This window comes from Agaricus bisporus, assembly GCF_000300575.1.
Source record: "Agaricus bisporus var. bisporus H97 unplaced genomic scaffold AGABI2scaffold_10, whole genome shotgun sequence".
Lineage (NCBI taxonomy): Eukaryota > Fungi > Basidiomycota > Agaricomycetes > Agaricales > Agaricaceae > Agaricus > Agaricus bisporus.
The window spans coordinates 1,094,859-1,116,510 of record NW_006267345.1 but is presented as its reverse complement, the minus strand read 5'-3'; the positions used below and the strand labels follow the sequence as shown (position 1 = coordinate 1,116,510).

General features: G+C 42.4%; 6 protein-coding genes across 6 annotated transcripts; 1 reads left to right on the top strand and 5 right to left on the bottom strand.

Annotated features, from left to right (window-relative positions):
* Positions 1–2,744: 2,744 nt before the first annotated feature.
* AGABI2DRAFT_145555 (hypothetical protein) lies at positions 2,745–3,928 on the bottom strand (the record flags this gene model as incomplete). Its single annotated transcript, XM_006455324.1, has 2 exons — positions 2,745–3,359; positions 3,380–3,928. The coding sequence occupies 2 exons, from the start codon at positions 3,926–3,928 to the stop codon at positions 2,745–2,747; spliced, it is 1,164 nt and encodes a 387-aa protein (XP_006455387.1).
* Positions 3,929–7,166: 3,238 nt separating this feature from the next.
* AGABI2DRAFT_46678 (hypothetical protein) lies at positions 7,167–7,439 on the bottom strand (the record flags this gene model as incomplete). Its single annotated transcript, XM_006455323.1, has 1 exon — positions 7,167–7,439. A coding segment is annotated over one exon (273 nt), but the record flags the coding sequence as incomplete, so codon positions are not given.
* A 98-nt stretch (positions 7,440–7,537) lies between these two features.
* On the bottom strand, positions 7,538–11,475 carry AGABI2DRAFT_121306 (hypothetical protein; the record flags this gene model as incomplete). Its single annotated transcript, XM_006455322.1, has 4 exons — positions 7,538–9,174; positions 10,402–10,554; positions 10,608–10,915; positions 10,964–11,475. The coding sequence occupies 4 exons, from the start codon at positions 11,473–11,475 to the stop codon at positions 7,538–7,540; spliced, it is 2,610 nt and encodes an 869-aa protein (XP_006455385.1).
* A 674-nt stretch (positions 11,476–12,149) lies between these two features.
* Positions 12,150–12,692, bottom strand: AGABI2DRAFT_44711 (hypothetical protein; the record flags this gene model as incomplete). The annotated part of the gene is made up of 1 exon (XM_006455321.1): positions 12,150–12,692. A coding segment is annotated over one exon (543 nt), but the record flags the coding sequence as incomplete, so codon positions are not given.
* A 384-nt stretch (positions 12,693–13,076) lies between these two features.
* AGABI2DRAFT_121305 (hypothetical protein) lies at positions 13,077–15,405 on the bottom strand (the record flags this gene model as incomplete). The annotated part of the gene is made up of 5 exons (XM_006455320.1): positions 13,077–13,344; positions 14,570–14,632; positions 14,689–15,100; positions 15,150–15,239; positions 15,303–15,405. The coding sequence occupies 5 exons, from the start codon at positions 15,403–15,405 to the stop codon at positions 13,077–13,079; spliced, it is 936 nt and encodes a 311-aa protein (XP_006455383.1).
* A 3,468-nt stretch (positions 15,406–18,873) lies between these two features.
* On the top strand, positions 18,874–19,188 carry AGABI2DRAFT_56222 (hypothetical protein; the record flags this gene model as incomplete). The annotated part of the gene is made up of 1 exon (XM_006455319.1): positions 18,874–19,188. A coding segment is annotated over one exon (315 nt), but the record flags the coding sequence as incomplete, so codon positions are not given.
* Positions 19,189–21,652: the final 2,464 nt, after the last annotated feature.

Sequence of the window (21,652 nt, the reverse complement as noted above, 5' to 3'; positions counted from 1 at the left end):
TTTCATCCAACAAAGAATCTAATTAGATATTCGAACTCCCCGACCTTGAAACTATAGGAATACACTTTTAGATCATTAAAATCCATGCAGAAATGACCCGAAAATATCTCCTACCTATGATTTGAGGAACTTTGACTCGAAAATCCCAAGTCCAGCAGTCATGTGACATCATGTGACATGTTGAACTTCTGTTTCGAGCACAACATTGATCCTTCCTCATCACCACCATCATTCCTCCCTTCTCCTTCCCTCCTCGTTGCTCTCCTAGGCTTATATTCAAGTGAGTAACTTTCCTTCCCTTCCCCAGCTCTCTCCCAGCTAATTCTAGGCTGGTTTAGGACGCTTTTTTGCCTATTTTGGACTCTTTTTTTAGGGCTATTTTTGGAGGGTTCTGAGAGGAGATGTGAGGATGATATGTGGATGAGTTTTGGGGGGATCTCTAGTCTTTGGTGAGTGCTTTTTGACTCTTCATCTACTCATACTCATTTGTTACTTTTAGAATCACATTTCTCATCATTTTCCCCCCATTTTACATTTCTACCCCCCTGGCTGCTGTCATATCCCTCTTGTCCGCTTTTTTCAGGGTCTATTTCCTCTTTAGGAAGTCTGTATTATACATGATGTATTGTATTTACTATATGAATATCATTTTTTGTTCCTTATGCATTATGATGTTCCTTATGATTGAGCTTATACTCTCTTACATCTTCTTACTGTCTTAAGTACTTACTTATGCAACTTAAGATAAATCCTCATGACTTATGATAATCTTGAATCTTATGACCATATTGTGACTTATGTACTTATGATTTACTTAAGTATTGCATAAGTCAGAACCTCAGACAGTGACATGCCTTATGCAAAAATGACTTATACTGACTTATGATTTTTATAAGTTTCCATAAGTCAAATTTAAGTCACTTTACCTTTTCCTGATGCTCCTCACATCTCCCGCTGCAGCCAGCCCATGTATTCCTACTACATCGCACCCAGTGGCACAAGCGACAACCGATGGTACCACGGGTTCAATCCGTCGAAGGAAGAGAGAGAGCGGGCAAAGGCAGCAACAGTTGCCGCTTTGGGGAGGGGACCGCTTTGTGTAGAACAGGTGTCGAATGGGAGGACTGTTGAGTGGGTGTTGATGTGAGTACCACTCGTTTCAAGTATACTGAATTTACTCACCAGATATGTAGGGGCCGGCAACACCAGTCAACTTCGTTTGGAGGGACAATCCCCCATTGGACGATCCGGGGTTTTATTGACGAACATGCAGAGCTAACTCTGCATATCTATGAAGAGGGCCGGGAGCCCGACATTTTCTGCAACGGGGGGAGATGGTCGAAGGGGAAGCAGTCGAGGTGCGAGTTCGTCGTTGGTACATGGTGAATGTTGGGGGAGGTAGTTGACTAACACAGATTGAGCAGCCGTTTTACTATCAGATCTTTGTGTATATCTATAAGAAGTGTGTTTTAGTGTTGTACAGATGGAATTAAAGTGCTTTTTCGATAGCTGTTCAGTTTATTGTTGCTTTGAAGGTCGTCAAGTCACTAAATGAAGTCAAGCGAGTCGATCACAGATAAATAAGAATATTTGAAAATTTTGAATACATCACAGTACACACTGTCGGGAATTTCAGCAAAATTTGAGTACTATGAAAATAGAACACACCTATTCATTCTACTTGCCCCATGGAGATTCCGCTCCTATCTATTATAGACCAACAATCCCTATCCAACACCCGGCCAACTAGACACTGTACAGTGCTGAGATCGGCAATTTCGATTGCTCCAGTGGTTCGGTAGTAATACAAATTATGTTCGAGTTTGACTTTGACGGGTTCAATGATGGCATAGATGACAGTCAATGGTGAGCTCAAGCCTAATTGAGGTGTAGGCAGAATTTTGAGAACCAAAGTACATCGTAATTGCCCAAAAAAACTCCTCTTCATGAATTGTGCTTGTCGGTTCCTCTGATGAGCATACTTATCGACGAGTTGAACATACTAAATCATATTCAAGATTGGTATTAGTAACGAAAGATCAATCACCTGCCTTGATATAAGAGGCATCCCTCGAATCTTCACTTTGTCGAACCATATCGCGAGCAATAAGTGTCTCCCCCAAGTAATTGTGTTATAGTGACCCCGGCCCGGTCCTAAGCTGGGGCGTTACGTCGATAGAAATACTCAGAGTTCTAAAGCGTAACAAAGGAGACCTCCTCGATGAATCGAGAAGAGTAACTCAAATGCGCCGTTATAGTACTAAGAGCTTGAGAACGATTTATAGAGCTTAGCAATTAAGTCTGACGGTTCAAGCGTATAGTTAGACTAAGACTTTGTATTCAAGTCTCCACCTAACCAAGTAGAAACGTTGTTTCTACATGGTAAAGTTGAGCATCTTATATATGTTTTACAAGTACTCTATATATAACTAAGATCAACTTCTTAAGGTACCGAGACTCGACTCGGGGACGACTCGGGAATTATAAAGAAGTTTTCGTCACACTAAAATAGAAACGGAACAAGTAAACGATAATTATAGAAAGTTAATTATAAACTATTTCCGGATCATTAAAGCGGATCAATAGAGTATGTAAGAAAATCACAATCAAGATAGCGAAATATAAGTACACTAAAAGGTAAGCATAATTGTAATTACAGATGTAGTAATTACTATGAGAAATGTAACCGTATATGTCACGGTTCATAACACTATCCCTTTCCTAAGATAGTTTACCAGAACTATCTAGATGTCAGGGTGTCCTTCACCGCTCATGTTGTATTCAGCGACATCATTGTAAGTGTATTCATCACCTCCATCATAATGTTCTGGCAACGGGGATCGTTGGCGTTTAGGCTTGCTAGAAGCCGAGCGGTTACTGGGAGTTGTTCTTCCAGAGTGACGATAGGGGGAAGGGATGGATATCGCAAGCTGTCCGTATCTGTGATCGGTGTTAGTGGACTTAGGCTTGGACTTGGGCTGGTAGATAGGTTGATAGGTTGGTCCGAGATGAGTGGTGGTAACTGGACCGGAAGCTGAAGTGGTGTTGGAGGGATAGATGGCGCCGGTTGGTATATTGGACTGTTTGGCGAGTAGTTGTCCGGATTGCTGTAGTAACTCGGCGTCATGGGAGGTGTGGGAAGTGATAGATGTTCCTGCCAGAGAGGCATCGGAGGAGTGGGCGACGGAGTTGGGAGTTGTGGTGCCAGAAGTGGCATTGCCGGAGTGTGGATGAGTGAGGGGGGGTTGGACTGTGAAAGCGATGGCATTGACCAATACCATGGCTTCTGGGGGGAGATCCCTTCTAGCAACTCCTCGATAAGGGTTTCGGGCGCAAAACTTGGCAAAGTGGCCAGGTCCCTGGGTATTACAATACCTACAATGGTAGAGCGGGCAACTCGTCTGCTGATGACCCATTCGGCCACATAGTCCGCAGGTTCTACCTGTATATCTAGGTCCTGTAGGAGTCCCTCGTCGAGTTCGATAAGATACTGGGTTGTTCGACGAATTTGTAGGAGGCGGAATTCACGCGTATGGTGAAGCCAATCCATGAGATTGGGGAAGTTGTATAGGAGGAGTGGAAGTTGTTGAATGGTGAGGTTGGGAGGTGCTGCGAGTAACCGGTTCATGTCGGTTTGGAGTTGGTTGACTGATGTTCGGATGTGGGCGCAATGGCGAGGAATTGATTTTCTGGATATGGGTGAAAATTTCGTTGCGACTGGGAGTCCTCGGGCAAAAGCGTGCCAGATCTGAAAGGCGGGCGTCCATTTCTTCAATTCTTTGAAGGTATGCACGTCTTGCAGAAGTGAGTTCATCAATATGAGCCCCGATTTTGTGCACAAGTGAAGCGAGTCGAGGAATGCGGCTGTGGCTGGACAGAAAGTCTGTGGCTGCTCTCTCTGATAGAAATGCTCGTCGAATGTTGGCATTCTTATCAACGGATACTTCGCCTTGGCATGGTGTATTGCGAGGTGCGGTTGGGGGTACTGACGAGTCAGACTTCGGGTTATCATCCTTGGTCTGATTGCTGGCATTTGGAGTGGAAGAAGATGTAAGAGCTGAGAGTGTCTGTGTAAGTTCTTGAGAGATGCTCATTGAACTGGGGAATTATCTGAGTTTCTTCAGGTTTTTATACTCTTCAAGTATCTCACTTGAATTTGCAAGATCTTCTTCCGATTCCCATGAATCCTCTGACGGTCCATATCCTTGCCATCTGACAAGATATTCTGTTCTTGTTGCGAGTCTTCCATTTTCCAAGCGTCTCTTCCTTACTCTGTGATTAAGGATCGCTTCGACTTCATACTCCTCTTCTCCAGACACTAATGTCGGAGGTGGCTGTGGATTATGCTTTCCATAGATGTCATTCTCTACTACGGGTGTAAGCAGAGATGCATGGAATTTGTTGTGTATCTTCCATCGCTTCGGAAGTTCTAACTCGTATGTTGTGGGAGAAGTTCTTCTAATTACTCTGAAGGGTCCTTCTCTTCTTTGGCTGAGCTTCTTTGATGTGTACGGCACGGGCAAGTTTCGGTTATCTAACCAAACTTTATCACCAACCTTAAGTGCGTTCCAGGGTCGGTTATTTCGGCTAGCCATCTTCAAACGTGCTTGCTCATGTGCTTCGATTGCTGCTTCTCTAGCTTGTTCTAAGAATAATGTCTTCTCTTCGATAGAAGGTACGTTTGACTCTTCTTTGTTAATGAATGCTTTAGGATTGTATCCTAATATGAGTTCTGAAGGCGAATGTTGTCTTCCTGCATGTGGTTTAGTATTGTGAACGAATTCAATCATAGGTAATGCTCGTCTCCATGTATTTGGATTTCTTGAAGTGTAAACTGCAAGATAGAATTCTATTTCTTGATTGTAGCGTTCTGTGGTTCCATCAGTCTGTGGATGATAAGCTGTTGAAAATGCGGGTTTGATGTTAAGCTTTTCATATAGTCTTTGCATAGATTTGGCTGCAAATCGAGGGTCTCGATCTGATATGATCTTTTGAGGTGTTCCATATTTAGAGAATACCTTATCAATTAGCATTTCGGCGATATCATCAGCTGTTGCTGTTTTCCTAGTAGGGGTTAGAATTATCCCTTTCGTAAGTCCATGGTCCACTATGGACAATATTGCATCATAGCCATCACTAGGGGGTAGATCTGTGATAAGATCCATAGATATTTGTGTAAATGGCTTCGTTACTGAAGGTCCTTTGATTGGTTGCATCGGCGGTTTTAGTGGATGTCTGTTGATCTTGTATTGTTGACATATGGGGCATCCTTTGACGTAGTTCTGGACATAAGTGTTCATTCCTGGCCAGTAGACTTCCTTCATTAATTTTCGAAGTGTTTCGGCTATTCCAGGGTGTCCAGCTGATTCATGATCATGGACTCGGGTTAAGAGTTCCTTCTTGATGTCCGAGTCATCCGGTATCACAAGTCTTCCTTGATAAGTATAGATGTCTTCTTCTCGAGTAAACTGCTCTGATGGTGTGATAGTGTCCTTCTTGTCCTTGATCTTCTCTTCTAGTTCTTCTGTTAAGAAATTGATAAACTTTGTAGAAGGTAGAGCAATTAAGTTCTCGTTGTCTATGCCTTCTGGAGTTAGATCTGGACGTCTACTCAGGGCATCGGCTAAGACATTCTTATTGCCTGGAAGATGTTTGATGACATAATTGAATCTAGTCATATATAACATCCATCTCGCTTGTCTTCGGTTTAATTGTTGGGGTTCCTTCCACCGAGTAAGGTTCTCGTGATCCGACCAAATGAGTAATGGTTCAGGTGATCCTTCAACATAATGTCTCCATTCTTTTAATGCTCTAATGATTGATAAGAATTCCTGATCCGAAACATGATAGTTCCTTTCGGCTGGATTAAGGGATTTAGAGTAATAAGCAACCGGATGCTTATCTCCATTCGTGTCTCGTTGTAGTAAGACTGCTCCTGTGGCAAATGCGGAGGCATCGCATTCTATTTCAAATGGTTTGGTTTGATCTACCATTTGTAGAACTGGTCGTTTTAGGAATTGTTGTTTGAGAGTTTCAAATGCTGTTTGTGCATTTGGATTCCATTCGAATTTCTTTGTCTTCCTCATAAGAGAGTTGAGGGGTTGGGCGATTTTGGCGTAATTGTGAATGAACTTTCTGTAGAAGTTGCAGAATCCAATGAATTGTCGAACATTCTTGACCGTTTTAGGTACAGGCCAATCTTCGATTCCTTTTAGTTTAATTGGATCCATTTCGATAGAATCTGGAGTTATAATGACTCCAAGGTATTCTAGACGTTGCGTTTCAAATTCGCATTTCTCTGTCTTGAGATAGAGATGATTTTGTTCGAGTATTTGAAGAACTTGCTTGGTAAGTTCATCAAGTTGTTTTTGTGTTTTTGTATGGATTAAAATATCGTCCATATAGATAATGACTCCTCCATTTTCAATTAATTGTTTGAAAATGTGATCCATCATTGATTGAAATGTGGCTGGCGAGTTTGTCATTCCAAAGAACATGACGGTAGGTTCGTATAATCCATTAGGTGTTCTGAATGCTGCTTTCCATTCATTTCCTTCATGAATTCTGACGTTGTTATAGCCTAGTCTGACATCTAGCTTTGTAAACCATTTCGAATCCTTTAGTTTGTCCATGATTCGAGCAATGTTTGGAATAGGGTGAGCATTCTTAATCGTATTTTGATTAAGATAGCGATAATCTTGACATGGGCGTAGATCTCCTCCTTTCTTTCCAACAAAGAAGAAAGATGATGCCATTGGTGATTTAGATTGTCGGATGTATCCCTTTCGTAGGTTTTCAGCTATGAACTTGTCTAATTCTTTTCGTTCTATAGGTGTTAGATTGTATACTGGCATTCTCTTGGGTTTGAAGTCGGTTTGAACTTCAATTTTGTGATCCCAAGGACGTCTTGGTGGTAGTTTCTCTGATTCTACTTTGTTGAATACTTTGAGAAATTTGTGAAATCTTTTCGGTACTGCTTTAGCAGGATCAGATTCCGTTTTCTTCTTTTCAGCTTGATTGAATAACTGTTGCGAAGTATTGCTCTTTGAATTGATTTCAACGAAGATATTGTTAATGAAGTTGCTTGATAGTCCTCTAGAAAGTGTAAGAGTTGAGTCGTCATCTTCATCTCTCCATTTTAGAGTTTGTTTTGTCCAATCTATTGCTGGATTGAATTTTCTTAGCCATGATATTCCTAAGAATAGTTTGTGGTTTCCAAGCGATACTATGCTTGCTTGTATCAACATTTTCTTGTTGTTGATTTCGATGTTGAGCAGGACATAGTGTGTGCATACTCCTGATGCATTTCTTGATCCATCGGCATTCATGGTGTGTTTGACTTTCTTTAATGGAAATTTTGGTAAGTAATACTTCTCTACTAGTTTGTGGTCGATAAATTCTCCTGCTGCTCCTGAATCTATTAGTGCGGTTAGTTTAATAGGATTATCGTCTTCAATGTGAATTTTAATCGGTGCTAGAAGTGTTGTTCCTTTAGGTGACTAAAGATCTATCATGTCGATTGGATCTTCAGAAGTACTCAAAAATTTCCGTCTTTAGAAAATTCTTCAAAGTTGTCTTCTTCTTCTTCAATGTTGTAGACCATAGCATTTGGATCTATGGGTTCCTTCTTTTTCCAATTCTTTTGCTTCTTAGGTTTTCCGTTTCCTTGTTTCTTCTTTCGATCTGTTCCTGGATTTCGGTCCATGCTTGTTCTTCCTCCTTGCTTAATATATAGCTTCCTTGCACGGCAATCTCTGTACCAGTGTCCTTTCTTGTGACAGAAGAAACATTCTCCTTGTTTGAGAGCTGCTCGTTGTTCATCTGTGAGGATTGCATTAATAAATCCCTGTACCGCTTGTTTAGGCGTTTGGGTTTGGGTTCTTCGTTGTCTGATGAAATTGACTTCTTCATCATCGCTGTCTTCGGATTCTGATTCCTCTGATTCTGATTCTGAATCTTCGGATTCGTCGTCCAATCCGAGTTGATTGAGTTGGAAGTAGATCTGGTCAACATCCATGTCCCACTCGCTTCTTGCGGGTTTATGTTGGACTGGTTTGTTGTAGATATTGCTGTATCTCGGAATACTCTTTTGAGATCGGTGTTTATTTTTCTTATATGGTTTATATGATCTTGACGATTGTCCGAAATTGCCTGATGCTTTTCGTTGTTCCATAACAATTCTGAAGGCATTTCTTGCGGCGTCTTTCCACTGTTGTAGTGTTGTTGGGGTGAATCTGATTGCTTCAATTCGGACGTCTTTATCGAGTCCTTCTGCAAAGTATGCTCTGAGTGCAGTGCTGTCTGGTAATCCTGCTTGTGAGGATAGTACTGAGAATCCACTAATGTAGTGTTCAATGTATTCTCCGTTTTGTCTATAGCGTCGTAGCTTTTGTTCTGCTTCATATCCTTGTTGGGCTGGTGCAAAGGCCTGTTCAAGAGAATTCTTGAAGTCTGCCCAGTTTGGATAATTTGGGTGAGTGGCGATAAAATCTGATTTCCAGTTGGATGCGGCTCCTTCAAGTAATCCAAGTGTGTAATTGATTTTGGAGTCTGACGTTGTAATCCCATAGCTGTTGAAATAGAGTTCGAGGGATACCATCCATGGTCTGTATAATCTTGGGTCTCCGTAATACCTATTTGGTTTCGGGTATTTGATGTGCGGTCCTGCTGGTGGTTGTGCCATATTTCCGGCTGGACTTCCTGGGTTTCCTGCTGGTGGTGTTGGTGGGGTTGGTGTTCTTGGTGGCGTTGGTTGAGGGCTTTTCGGAGGGCTTGTGTTCGTATTTCCTGTTGGACTTCTGTTAGTTTTAACTTCCTCCTGTGGACTTTCTGTGTCCTGATCTCGAGGTCCTGGATTTCCTTTTCCAGAATCTGTATTTCCTTCTCCAACTGTTGTTTCTGGCCAGTCAAAAACTGACTGCGAAGGTTCTTTATCTTTTCCTTTTTCTTGATGATCTGATTTTGCAGAATGTGTAGCAGATTGTGCGGCTGATTGTGTAGCAGATCGGAGGTTTCTGATTGCTTCTGAGGTTTGTCTGTTAATGTGTTCGTCTTGACTACTTGTTCTGATTCTTGGGAGGTTTGTTGCTCTAAAGAGTTTCTGGGTTTCGTATTCAAGATACTCAGATGCAATTCGTTGCTGGTCAGCGTCGTCGAAGTAGTAGCTTTTTCCTTCTGTGATATTGGTATAGTACCACTTCTTTGTCTTGTCTTCCTTGTAAGCGGTTTGCTTAAATTTGTTACTAAAGAATGACTCCGTTTTGGCAGTTTCCGTTCAATACCAGACCAAATCTCTGGTATTGCTTTGAAAGGTAAATTTTGTTGTGTACAAAACTTACAGGTACAATTCTGTAAATCCGTGGTTAGTGCTCCTTCAATTGGACTCACTATTCCTAGTCTCTATAAGACTCTTCAAGTACAGACCCTTGGTGGTCGAGTGTTTATAGTCTTCACTGACTTCGAGTATAGACCCTCTATTGGTCGAGTATTTAAAGTCTTCACTGACTGCGAGTACAGACCCTCTATTGGTCGAGTGTTTAAAGTCTTCACTGACTGCGAGTACAGACCCTCTATTGGTCGAGTGTTTAAAGTCTTCACTGACTTCGATTGTTATAAGCAATCGTGTAACTAGTCCACCAGTTACCAGTGTTAGTTGATCCTTTTCCGTTGATAAACAACTAGTAGTTTTAAGACAGTCTAGTGTTTTATCCGCGGTAACCCAAGTTCAACTTTTATTATGCGCACTCGATGGGTATCTCGGCGAGCGAATTACTCTGTCCTGATCACGGAAGAGGAACGTTTCTACTTAATGTTATAGTGACCCCGGCCCGGTCCTAAGCTGGGGCGTTACGTCGATAGAAATACTCAGAGTTCTAAAGCGTAACAAAGGAGACCTCCTCAATGAATCGAGAAGAGTAACTCAAATGCGCCGTTATAGTACTAAGAGCTTGAGAACGATTTATAGAGCTTAGCAATTAAGTCTGACGGTTCAAGCGTATAGTTAGACTAAGACTTTGTATTCAAGTCTCCACCTAACCAAGTAGAAACGTTGTTTCTACATGGTAAAGTTGAGCATCTTATATATGTTTTACAAGTACTCTATATATAACTAAGATCAACTTCTTAAGGTACCGAGACTCGACTCGGGGACGACTCGGGAATTATAAAGAAGTTTTCGTCACACTAAAATAGAAACGGAACAAGTAAACGATAATTATAGAAAGTTAATTATAAACTATTTCCGGATCATTAAAGCGGATCAATAGAGTATGTAAGAAAATCACAATCAAGATAGCGAAATATAAGTACACTAAAAGGTAAGCATAATTGTAATTACAGATGTAGTAATTACTATGAGAAATGTAACCGTATATGTCACGGTTCATAACAAATTGATTCTACCATATTGAGCAATAGGAACATCGAGGTCAATGATGTCTTGAATGGAGGCTACCGGCTTCTCGAAACACGTCGCTAGGGAAGTATAAAATTTATCACGAAAATGCGCAGGGACCGGCTCTCGTCGTAGAGGCGCATTAAGCTTGTAGGATGGATCTACAGCAATCAGAGTAAATTCTCAAGCAATAGATAGCAGAGGTGAAATTTACATTCATCAGGGATCAACTCGGATACGCGGTTTTCTTTATTGGGGCTAAGGTCTAACTCCAAAAACAGGTCATATTTGAGTCGAATTTGATCCAGCCGCGCCATTGCAGTGACAAATGCACTGATTGATGCATAAGGATGCCGGCGACTTTTGATGGAAGGAAGCAGGGTGTTACAGTGGCGTTCCATCAGGAAAGCCCAGTAGGTCCACACGGGACCAGCGACTCGAATACCCCAGGCGATATGAAGAAGGGCGTGAATTGTCAATGGGCATGCGGAAACACAATTGGGCTGGTGAAGATAATAGAGACTATGACAAGATGAGTATCTGGTTTAATTGAAATAACCAGAAGCTTACTGTTCATAGTCCTCCACCCAGGATCGAAAGCCGCCGTCTATTTGATCTAGCAACCTTTCGCTAATCTCGTACTCCAAGCACATTTTGATTAAATCGACAAGCCTCATAAAATGTTTATAATATATCGCCTTGGGAAACCTATTGCGCAAGACAACAGGCGCAATAAATAGAGTCCAATTCGTGTACATCTCCGCAGTCATTGATCCCTGTTGCGTTGCAATGTTGGGAACTGCTGCTCTGAATGCAGATGGTAGGGATGTTTTACAAGCGGCCGTTACGGCCCCAATTTCCTTCCAAGTGCCAGCCGGGATGACATAACCTTTATCTTTATGGATGAGATTGGGGATTAGATTCTCCCATATCAGATGCATAAAGTCATAAGGAAAAGAGGCAGGGAATGATATTGATGATAGGGAGCTGAGAATGGGGACGCCTTTGATGCCATATTCTTTTGAAAGTCGGTCTGATGCCGCTTGATTGGGCGCATCCTGCACTTCTCTTGCTTGTAACATCAACTCTTCATGTACCCGTATCAGAAGTTGAGACGAATCGTATCTAGGAGATTGGGGGAAACCATCCCGTCACACTGGGACATAATAGGTATGTGAATGATCAGCATGGACACCTATCATGCTGCAGATTCGACAAGGGCTGACTCCATTTTGCCCTTTCATGCGCATGATCATCGCCATTGCTGGGATATCACCGAAAACAAGTAGTAGGAAAAATGATTGACTGATCGCATCAAATGTCTTGACTCCAATCTCAAGTTGTTTCAGTTCTTGAACCAGCGGCCAAACACAACCTCAATATTTCAATAATACACATGTATTATGCAAATATCATGCAAACATTACTGTAATTTTAATTTGCATAGTACATGTATATTATCTAAAACATATCTAAACCTTATGCAAACAAAACCTTTAAAATGGACATTATTGAATTATTTTTTTACATATGTTTTACATAATATATGTGTACTATGTAAATTACATTTACGGTAATGTTTACATAATGTTTGCATAATACATGTGTATTATTGAAATACATATAGAGGTTGTGAAAGGAACGAATCCATGTCCCAAGGCTTTTTGGGGCCTGGAATGGTCCCGACATTGATGCAAAATTTCTTTTGAAAGTGTATATCCGGTGGGAGGTTGTAGTTGAAAAGAATGATAGGCCAACATGTTTTATCGCGTCTTTTGAATGGGGTGAAGCCATCCGTAGAAAGACCAAGAGCAACGTCACGTGGGTCAGAAAAGTAAAAAAACCGGCTGGTTGGGACGATTTTATCCAGTAGCGAACGGTAGTGGAATGCATCAAAGATGTCGGTCATTGTTCCAGGTTCATGCATGAATTTGGCTCGATAACTCATTTTTTCGGCATGTTGATGATTGCCAAGCATGGCACGTAGACGAGGAATTATAGGGATGTAGTCGAAAGACTTCCGTGGTTTGGACTTGGCGTTTAATTTTGCTTCATGACATTTAGGGCACTCGGAAAGTGTTTCGTATGGTCCAGTGAAACAGATACAGCTGTTTATACAGCAGCTGTACTGTACTGGTTGGAACCCTGATAAGAATTGGACGTGCTTCTTGATAACTTTCAGGGAACTGTGAGAATTATAGGGAAAGGTGCGCGCAAGTTTTGCAAATGCTCTCTCCGTTATATGTTCTTCAACCTTGAAAACATATTGACGTAGTAAGCTAAGGTCTGCTTCATCCAATGAGATACCTGAGCTATGATCAGTATTAGATTTGGTAGCAGCTCATGATAAGACCAACCTGTGGATAATAATGCACGATGGTGTTCATCATTGCAATCCCAGAATGATATATCAGGTAGGTCAGTGGTAGATGGGCAACCGTTACACAACCTCTATGTTTAAATAATACACATGTATTATGTAAACATTATGCAAATGTTACCGTAAATTTAATTTACATAGTACATATGTAATATGTAAAACATATTTAAACTTTATGCAAACAAAAGTCTTAAATTGAGCTTTATTGCATTTTTAATTTACATATGTTTTAAATAGTACACATGTATTATTAAAATAATATTTATGGTAATGTTTGCATAAAGTTTGCATAATACATGTGTACTATTCAAATATAAAGGTTGTGTTATCGTCATGACTGTTAACGTCATGGAATTCACCGTTGTTGACCTCGCCATTTCCACTGTCACCTTCCTTGTCATTATCACCTTCACCGTCTTCACTGTCTTCACCACCTTCACCACCTTCACTGCCTTCACCGTCTTCATCGCCTTCCTCATCGGATCTCTCGACTTCATCATCACTAGGTCTTCCAAGTTTGTCGTCATCATCATCACTCAAATCTTCGGGCGCGTATGGAAGGTGGGGTGAACTTTGTCAGTTCCCCCAGCGTGCTTCAATCGCCTGTCTGTTTTGTTCTGCAGCACAATTTGATCGTATGAACGAATCGATGTTCTGGGGTTCAAAATCCACAACATTGTGGACTTCGTGGACTTCAGGTGACTCAAGCCTCCTCCTTTGCTGCCTTCCTTCTACATCATCTTCGAGTGTCTCAGCAGCCTGCCGCTTGCTCCTAGTAGTAGAAGCTATAGGAGCAAACTGCTCTACAACCGCCGCTGCAACTCCAGTTGAAGTTTTCCCCTTAGCGTGAGCACATCTCGTTGCATGTGTGACGTATCCCAGACATCTGCAGTAGCATAGCACTTTATTAGGAAATTTTTGGCGGCTGCTTTGAGATTCCATGTGCAAGGTGGAAGGCGTTGGGAGGTGGAAGGCGTTGGGAAGTGGAATACAGGAAAGAAGGGCGTCAATTCCTAGCGCCGATAACGTGGCATACACGTGTGCAGTTCTTCGTAGAACGTTGATCAGGTGAACGCGACTGGCCAATCAGAGACTCCAACTTCTAAGCGTAATATTATGTATCAGAACCGCTGGACAATAGGGACAAAACACGAGGTAGCTCACACAGACGGTGAGCTACAGACACTCACAAGGGAACAATTCCAGAGTCATTGTGACACCAATCATTATGTGGGGTGCAAGCTGTAAGACACTCAGCTATGGTGTATCTCTATTCAAAGAAATTATTGCTTACAATCGACCCCTTTTTGTAAAAGTTATTGGTACACAATTGCTGACTAGACATCGCAGTCCCTCTGAAAGACGGCATAAGGGAAAGGATTCCATGGTGCAGATAGACGGGATTGGTTACATAGCAGGATCACGAACAGCCTAGCGAAGTCAAGGCAAGAGCAACTTGAGAACCGAAACACCTGTCATCCACTGTCGATAGTCATGCTTGATAGAGGCGACAAGAAAAATTCGCGATTGAATATTCATCATAGACAATAGTTGTTGGAGGTAAGAAGGCATTAAGTCCAGCAAGGGGATATGGTGGGGGTGGAAGAGAGGTGGAGGGAAATAGCGACTTGTAGGTTTTATGATAACACCTGAGACGTGGTTGTTTATGGCTGATCAACCTATTGTCAATAAGTCAAAGCATGGAAAAACTCGATTAATTGATTTATAATATTTTCGACCTAATATGGAAATCGAGGGAACTAACACGTGGCTAAGGTTGACTCTGACCATCTCACATCTCGAACTCGATGAGGAACTTGGTTGCGTCCGTGTCCTTCATCAACTCAACCTTTACATCCCTGGAAGTCTGAAGGTATTGTTAATCTCGAGAGTTTCATGCAGCGCAATATCTCACCTTTCTTTTTTTTCTTGGTTTTTTCCCTCAACAGTCACCAAGACATCTTCACGTCGTTCTGTTTCTCCCTCAGCAGCAATCAAGACCTCTTTGTCTCGTTTTCTTTTTCCTTTCTCTTCCTTCGCTTCTGCGCGTCCAGTGTCACTTCTTATCTCACCATTGTTCCGGATATCTTCACGGCCTTCCCTTTCTCCCTCAGGAGCAGTCAAGACCTCTTTGACTCCTTTTCCACAGCCTTCCCTTTCTCCCTCAGCAGCAGTCAAGACCTCTTTGACTCCTTTTCTTTTTTCTTCCTCCGCTTCTATGCATCCAGAATCATTCTTTATCTCCCCATGTTTATCATCCCGATGCTGCAAACTACGCTCGTCATCTTCACGGTTTCTCATGATCAACTCATCTTTTTTTTGTCCTCCTGAGACACCTCGTATGGTTGAGCAGATTGTCGCTGGGTAGCTGGGCACCTTCGAAGTAGTCCGAATCATGGGTAATGATATTGTCGCTGTGACCTTCTTCAATGCCATTATCTTCAACAATCTCTTCATTGCCGGTGTCTAAGAAGTTTGGGATCACAAAGGTCAGTATAATTTTTTAAAATTCAAATGAACTCTGCTCACTGTTTTGTCTATAAACTTGCTCGGGGTCCAATACTTGCTCGGGGTCTGCAGCACCGAACTCTGATTTCCATAATAACAGCCTCTGAGGCGGGCTGTCTGGCATCAAAGAAGAGGCGTGCTTCGAAGATAGATTGACGCTGTCACTGGAATACTCAGTAACGCTACTTGCAGAAGAACGAGCAGGACGTCATCGAGAGGATCGTGAAGAACTTTGGCGAGTGCAAGGGAAGTTGGATGTCATAAGGTGAGTTTGTACTTTGGCATCTCCAAGCTGGCCGCTTTTATAACACAGGCCTCCCGATCCCCATCACCATTTCTCCCAGTCTCAACGCCGCTGTTTATCCATATTTGCTTGCCCGCTATCTCCTCTTGAATCACCCTAGCCATGATTTGTCAAAATCTTGCCTCCGACCCTATGGAAACCGTGCCATTCCTGTCCGCACATGCCCCAAAATGGTTGTTTGTTCGATGAACTTCGAATAATTTCCAAATATTGTTTAACTTACTGCACTTGAGGGTTTTCCCCATGCTACAGCTTTACGACGCCAATTTGCTTTTCATACGTGGCAAGGTACCAAGATAACATGCTTAGAGCTTCCGAAGCCAAACCAAAAAGAGACATCAAATTGGATCGGATTTGGTGGTGACCGCTCCTTTAAAAAGGCCAGTGTTCTCTACCTCGTTTATCATCTTCTTGTTCCCAATGCCGAAAAAAAGAAACATCCAGAATTCATCTACTCCTTCGACTGTCCAACCCTTCTCTACAGCTGGCTCATTGTTGGGGGAGCCATCGAGGTTCGGCCGTTTCTTTGTTTCTTTGTTTCGTACTGCTATATCTAATGCTCGCTTCATGAAGGAAATCCAGTCAGATCTCTGCTACATCACGAAACATCATCAACCCTACAATGACCACAACCGCAAATGCGAACGTCAAGGGAAAGGCGTGGAAGAACGCAAGCACAAACGTCAAGGGAAAGGCGCAGATGACCGCAAACATGAACACCAAGGAAAAGGTGCAGACTGTGAAGGCAAAAGAACCAACCTGAAGGTCCGTTGTGCCGTTTTTCTTTGATATGCGCAATCTTATGTCAATTTGCCTTGATTCGGGTAAACGCTAGCCATACAACTATCACCTCTGAAGATTCACCCAACCCTGCGACGGACTTGAATGCACCAACGCAAAGGTCTAGCCGCCCTTCTTTGTATCATCCCACCAACTCTAATCATGTTCATATCAGGAGATCTTCAAGGGCTGCAGCAGCCGCTGCTTCAGCCAAAGTGTCAAGTTCTTTGACGAAGTCAAAGGCACCCACAGAAAGGTGAATACTTGACACTTGTCTCCACACATATTTTAATGTGTGCCAATGAAGGACATCAGGCTCCAATGCCGCATCTGCCAATCCAGAGCCGCTTACTGCTCCTTTGAGCGATTCAGCAATCACGACAAAAACAAATGCGAAGAAGTCTACTCCTGCCACTGCGGAGCGAACTGCAGACGACACTACCAGTACGCTGAATAAAGGTAAATCTACTGGGAAGAAATCGAACACCGAAAAACCAAAGAAGTCTACTGTGGCCTCGAAACCGAAGAAACCTGCTACGACCCCTAAATCAAAGGATCCCGCTGTTCTTGGTAATATTGAGGCTTCATTAATCACATCCAAAGGGTCACCTGCATTATCGAAGCACATTGAGGTGCCCGTACCTGGCACAGCAAAGAAGCTGCCTGCTAAGGCGTCCAAGTCCCCTCCCAACTTACCTGAATGCAGCTCCTCAACTAGTGTAGGTAGTACTGATAGTGCATCACAGAACTCCACGTCAATCCTGCAAGCACATCTTGATGAAATGACCGCTCTGAAGGCCAAGCTCATGCAGTCAGAAGGTAAGTTATACTCTACATCGTCTAGTACACTAACGCTAAATATTCCTGTAACGTGGGCCGACATGCTTGAGAAAGCTGCCGCAGCACAACCTGTAATAGAAAGCAAATCCACTGAGCTTATTCCAAAGCCTCAAGGGAGTTTCAATCTACGAAAAGCAATGGGACTTCAACATGACAAAGTGTTATATAATGCGTGCAGAGTGAGCACCCTTCTTTGGCTGTGATGTCATATCTCCATCTCTTCTTCTGTTAGGCGGCCGTCAACTCGACGCTCAACAAGTCTGAGCTCCCAGTTGAGTTAGATTGGCGTGATCAAGATGTGGATCTAATCGCAAAAGTATATCAAGTTGTAAGTTGGCCCTACTGTTCCTGTCTATACAATCTCAACCTGCTATAGGTAAAGGAGATACAGCCTCAACTTGCGAAGTACGAAAGAAATTGGGCTACAGCGGAGATCATGCACACAATATTCAGAAACAGGCGCAACTACACCATGAAACTCAAGAACAATTATTCTCAGCCATTGAAGCAGGAGCAGGACGGCAAGGGTAAAAGGGGAGAAAGGAGCGAGGGCGAAGAAGATAATGAGCCTGAAGAAGGAAACAGGGATGAAGGCGGAAAGAGAGAGGATGAAGATGAGGATGGACAAGGTGGCAACAATGAAGAAGGCAATGAAGGTGGAGTCGACGATGAACAAGACAACGAGGGTAGCAATGATGATGAACAAGACAACAAGGGTGGAGATGACAATGACGAGGAAAGCAGCGACAATGAAAACCAGGGTGGACCAGGTGGTGAGGATGAAGACGGAGATGAACAAGGTGATGAGGACAAAGCTATGGAAATAGGCGAAGATTCCGACAGTGACGAAGAGATGGCTGATTTAGATGGTGGGGTAGACCAGGAGGAACAGAAGGAAGCCAGGCGAGAATCCCTGAAACGGCCCCTCAAGAATCAGAAGGATCATGGTGAAACCAAGCAAAGGAAAACAAATAAATAACACCAGGTTTTTCTTTATTTCAGATATCTTGTTCGGCTGGATTTTCCTAGAGTGCTTACGGTTTTATCCTTATTACAACTTAGTTTACATCTGAAACCAATATATTAATTGCCTCCTATATTTTCAGTGTCGAGACCTTTCACTCGGACAAGCAAAAGTGAATTCGAGCATTCAATAAAGGCAAGTCCTCAAAATCAGGGGCCGTGAATTGATAATATTTCAAAGGCAATAACTTAGTCATGAAGATTAGGTAAATCCGGTAAATAAATAAGTGTTGTGTACAGAATTGCCTCATCTCCCCACTTGTTTAGAGTCAGGGTTTCCCTTTTTGATCAGGCTCACAGTGAAAGAGACAGGATCTAATCAACGAATTGGACCGGTTCATCTTTCCGAAAGGACGAAAACCCAATTGATATTCACTACGACATTACCAGGCTCTGGCAGGATGGGTAAACTCGGCACTCAACGTCTACCCTCTCCTCCGTCCTTCTTTGTGTCACATTTACGATAAGCTACAGGGTCTAAACCAAGAGAATAAACGTGTCAAGGTAACCCAAGCAATCAGTGACGACCTTTCTTGGGCTCGAAAACACATACTTCAGTCCGATGGGGTGTTCCTGTTGAAAGCACGGGATTGGAACCTTTCGGAAGCCAAGCTTGTCTTTTACACAGATGCCAGCCTCACCGGCATGGGAATATATTTACCATCTTCAAACTTGGGATTTTGGTCCATTATTGACTGCTCCCTGGAGAATCAATGGATTTACTGTCGCGAACTATGGGCGGTGGTTATGGCCATTCGTTATGCCATCGACACTCTCAGCATGGCTGACCAAAATATGGTCATCTACACAGACAATTCTAACATTGTTGAAGCATTTAACACCCTCTCAGTCGAGCCACCATACAATGCCCTACTCACCTTTGCCATCGACCTTCTCCTCAAATCAAAATGCCAGCTCCGTGTTTTACACGTACCTGGGATCCAAAATGAAGTCGCGGATGACCGTGACATCTACGGTTATATTTCTCATGGTAATTACTTCATTTGTAATTACAATTATGTTTACCTTTTACTGTACTTATATTTCGCCTCTCTGATTGTGATTGTTTTGTATCTCTTATTGATCCGCTTTAATGATCCGGACTACTTTACATATTTAGCTTTCTATAATTAATGATCGTTTGTTCTGAAGAAGTTCTTCTTTCTATTTTAGTATTACGAAAACTTCTTTATCTTTCCCGAGCCGTTCCCGAGTCGAGTCTCGGTACCTTAAGAAGTTGATCTTAGTTATATATAGAGTACTTGTAAAACATATATAAGATGCTCAACTTTACCATGTAGAAACAACGTTTCTACTTGGTTAGGTGGAGACTTGAATACAAAGTCTTAGTCTAACTATACGCTTGAACCGTCAGACTTAATTGCTAAGCTCTATAAACCACTCTCAAGCTCTTAGTACTATAACAGTGCATTTGAGTTACTCTTCTCGATTCATTGAGGAGGTCTCCTTTGTTACGCTTTAGAACTCTGAGTATTTCTATCGACGTAACGCCCCAGCTTAGGACCGGGCCGGGGTCACTATAACATTAAGTAGAAACGTTCCTCTTCCGTGATCAGGACAGAGTAATTCGCTCGCCGAGATACCCATCGAGTGCGCATAATAAAAGTTGAACTTGGGTTACCGTGGATAAAACACTAGACTGTCTTAAAACTACTAGTTGTTTATCAACGGAAAAGGATCAACTAACACTGGTAACTAGTGGACTAGTTACACGATTGCTTATAACAATCGAAGTCAGTAAAGACTTTAAAACTCGACCAATAGAGCGTCTATACTCGAAGTCAGTGAAGACTTTAAACACTCGACCACCAAGGGTCTATACTTGAAGAGTCTTATAGAGACTAGGAATAGTGAGTCCAATTGAAGGAGCACTAACCACGGATTTACAGAATTGTACCTGTAAGTTTTGTACACAACAAAATTTACCATTCAAAGCAATACCAGAGATTTGGTCTGGTATTGAACGAAAACTGCCAAAACAGAGTCATTCTTTAGTAACAAATTCAAGCAAACCGCTTACAAGGAAGACAAGACAAAGAAGTGGTACTATACCAATAACACAGAAGGAAAAAGCTACTACTTCGACGACGCTGACCAGCAACGAATTGCATCTGAGTATCTTGAATACGAAACCCAGAAACTCTTTAGAGCAACAAACCTCCCAAGAATCAGAACAAGTAGTCAAGACGAACACATTAATAGACAAACCTCAGAAGCAATCAGAAACCTCCGATCTGCTACACAATCAGCCGCACAATCTGCTACACATTCTGCAAAATCAGATCATCAAGAAAAAGGAAAAGATAAAGAACCTTCGCAGTCAGTTTTTGACTGGCCAGAAACAACAGTTGGAGAAGGAAATACAGATTCTGGAAAAGGAAATCCAGGACCTCGAAATCAGGACACAGAAAGTCCACAGGAGGAAGTTAAAACTAACAGAAGTCCAACAGGAAATACGAACACAAGCCCTCCGAAAAGCCCTCAGCCAACGCCACCAAGAACACCAACGCCACCAACACCACCAGCAGGAAACCCAGGAAGTCCAGCCGGAAATATGGCACAACCACCAGCAGGACCGCACATCAAATACCCGAAACCAAATAGGTATTACGGAGACCCAAGATTATACAGACCATGGATGGTATCCCTCGAACTCTATTTCAACAGCTATGGGATTACAACGTCAGACTCCAAAATCAATTACACACTTGGATTACTTGAAGGAGCCGCATCCAACTGGAAATCAGATTTTATCGCCACTCACCCAAATTATCCAAACTGGGCAGACTTCAAGAATTCTCTTGAACAGGCCTTTGCACCAGCCCAACAAGGATATGAAGCAGAACAAAAGCTACGACGCTATAGACAAAACGGAGAATACATTGAACACTACATTAGTGGATTCTCAGTACTATCCTCACAAGCAGGATTACCAGACAGCACTGCACTCAGAGCATACTTTGCAGAAGGACTCGATAAAGACGTCCGAATTGAAGCAATCAGATTCACCCCAACAACACTACAACAGTGGAAAGACGCCGCAAGAAATGCCTTCAGAATTGTTATGGAACAACGAAAAGCATCAGGCAATTTCGGACAATCGTCAAGATCATATAAACCATATAAGAAAAATAAACACCGATCTCAAAAGAGTATTCCGAGATACAGCAATATCTACAACAAACCAGTCCAACATAAACCCGCAAGAAGCGAGTGGGACATGGATGTTGACCAGATCTACTTCCAACTCAATCAACTCGGATTGGACGACGAATCCGAAGATTCAGAATCAGAATCAGAGGAATCAGAATCCGAAGACAGCGATGATGAAGAAGTCAATTTCATCAGACAACGAAGAACCCAAACCCAAACGCCTCGCTGTGGCCCAGGGATTTATTAATGC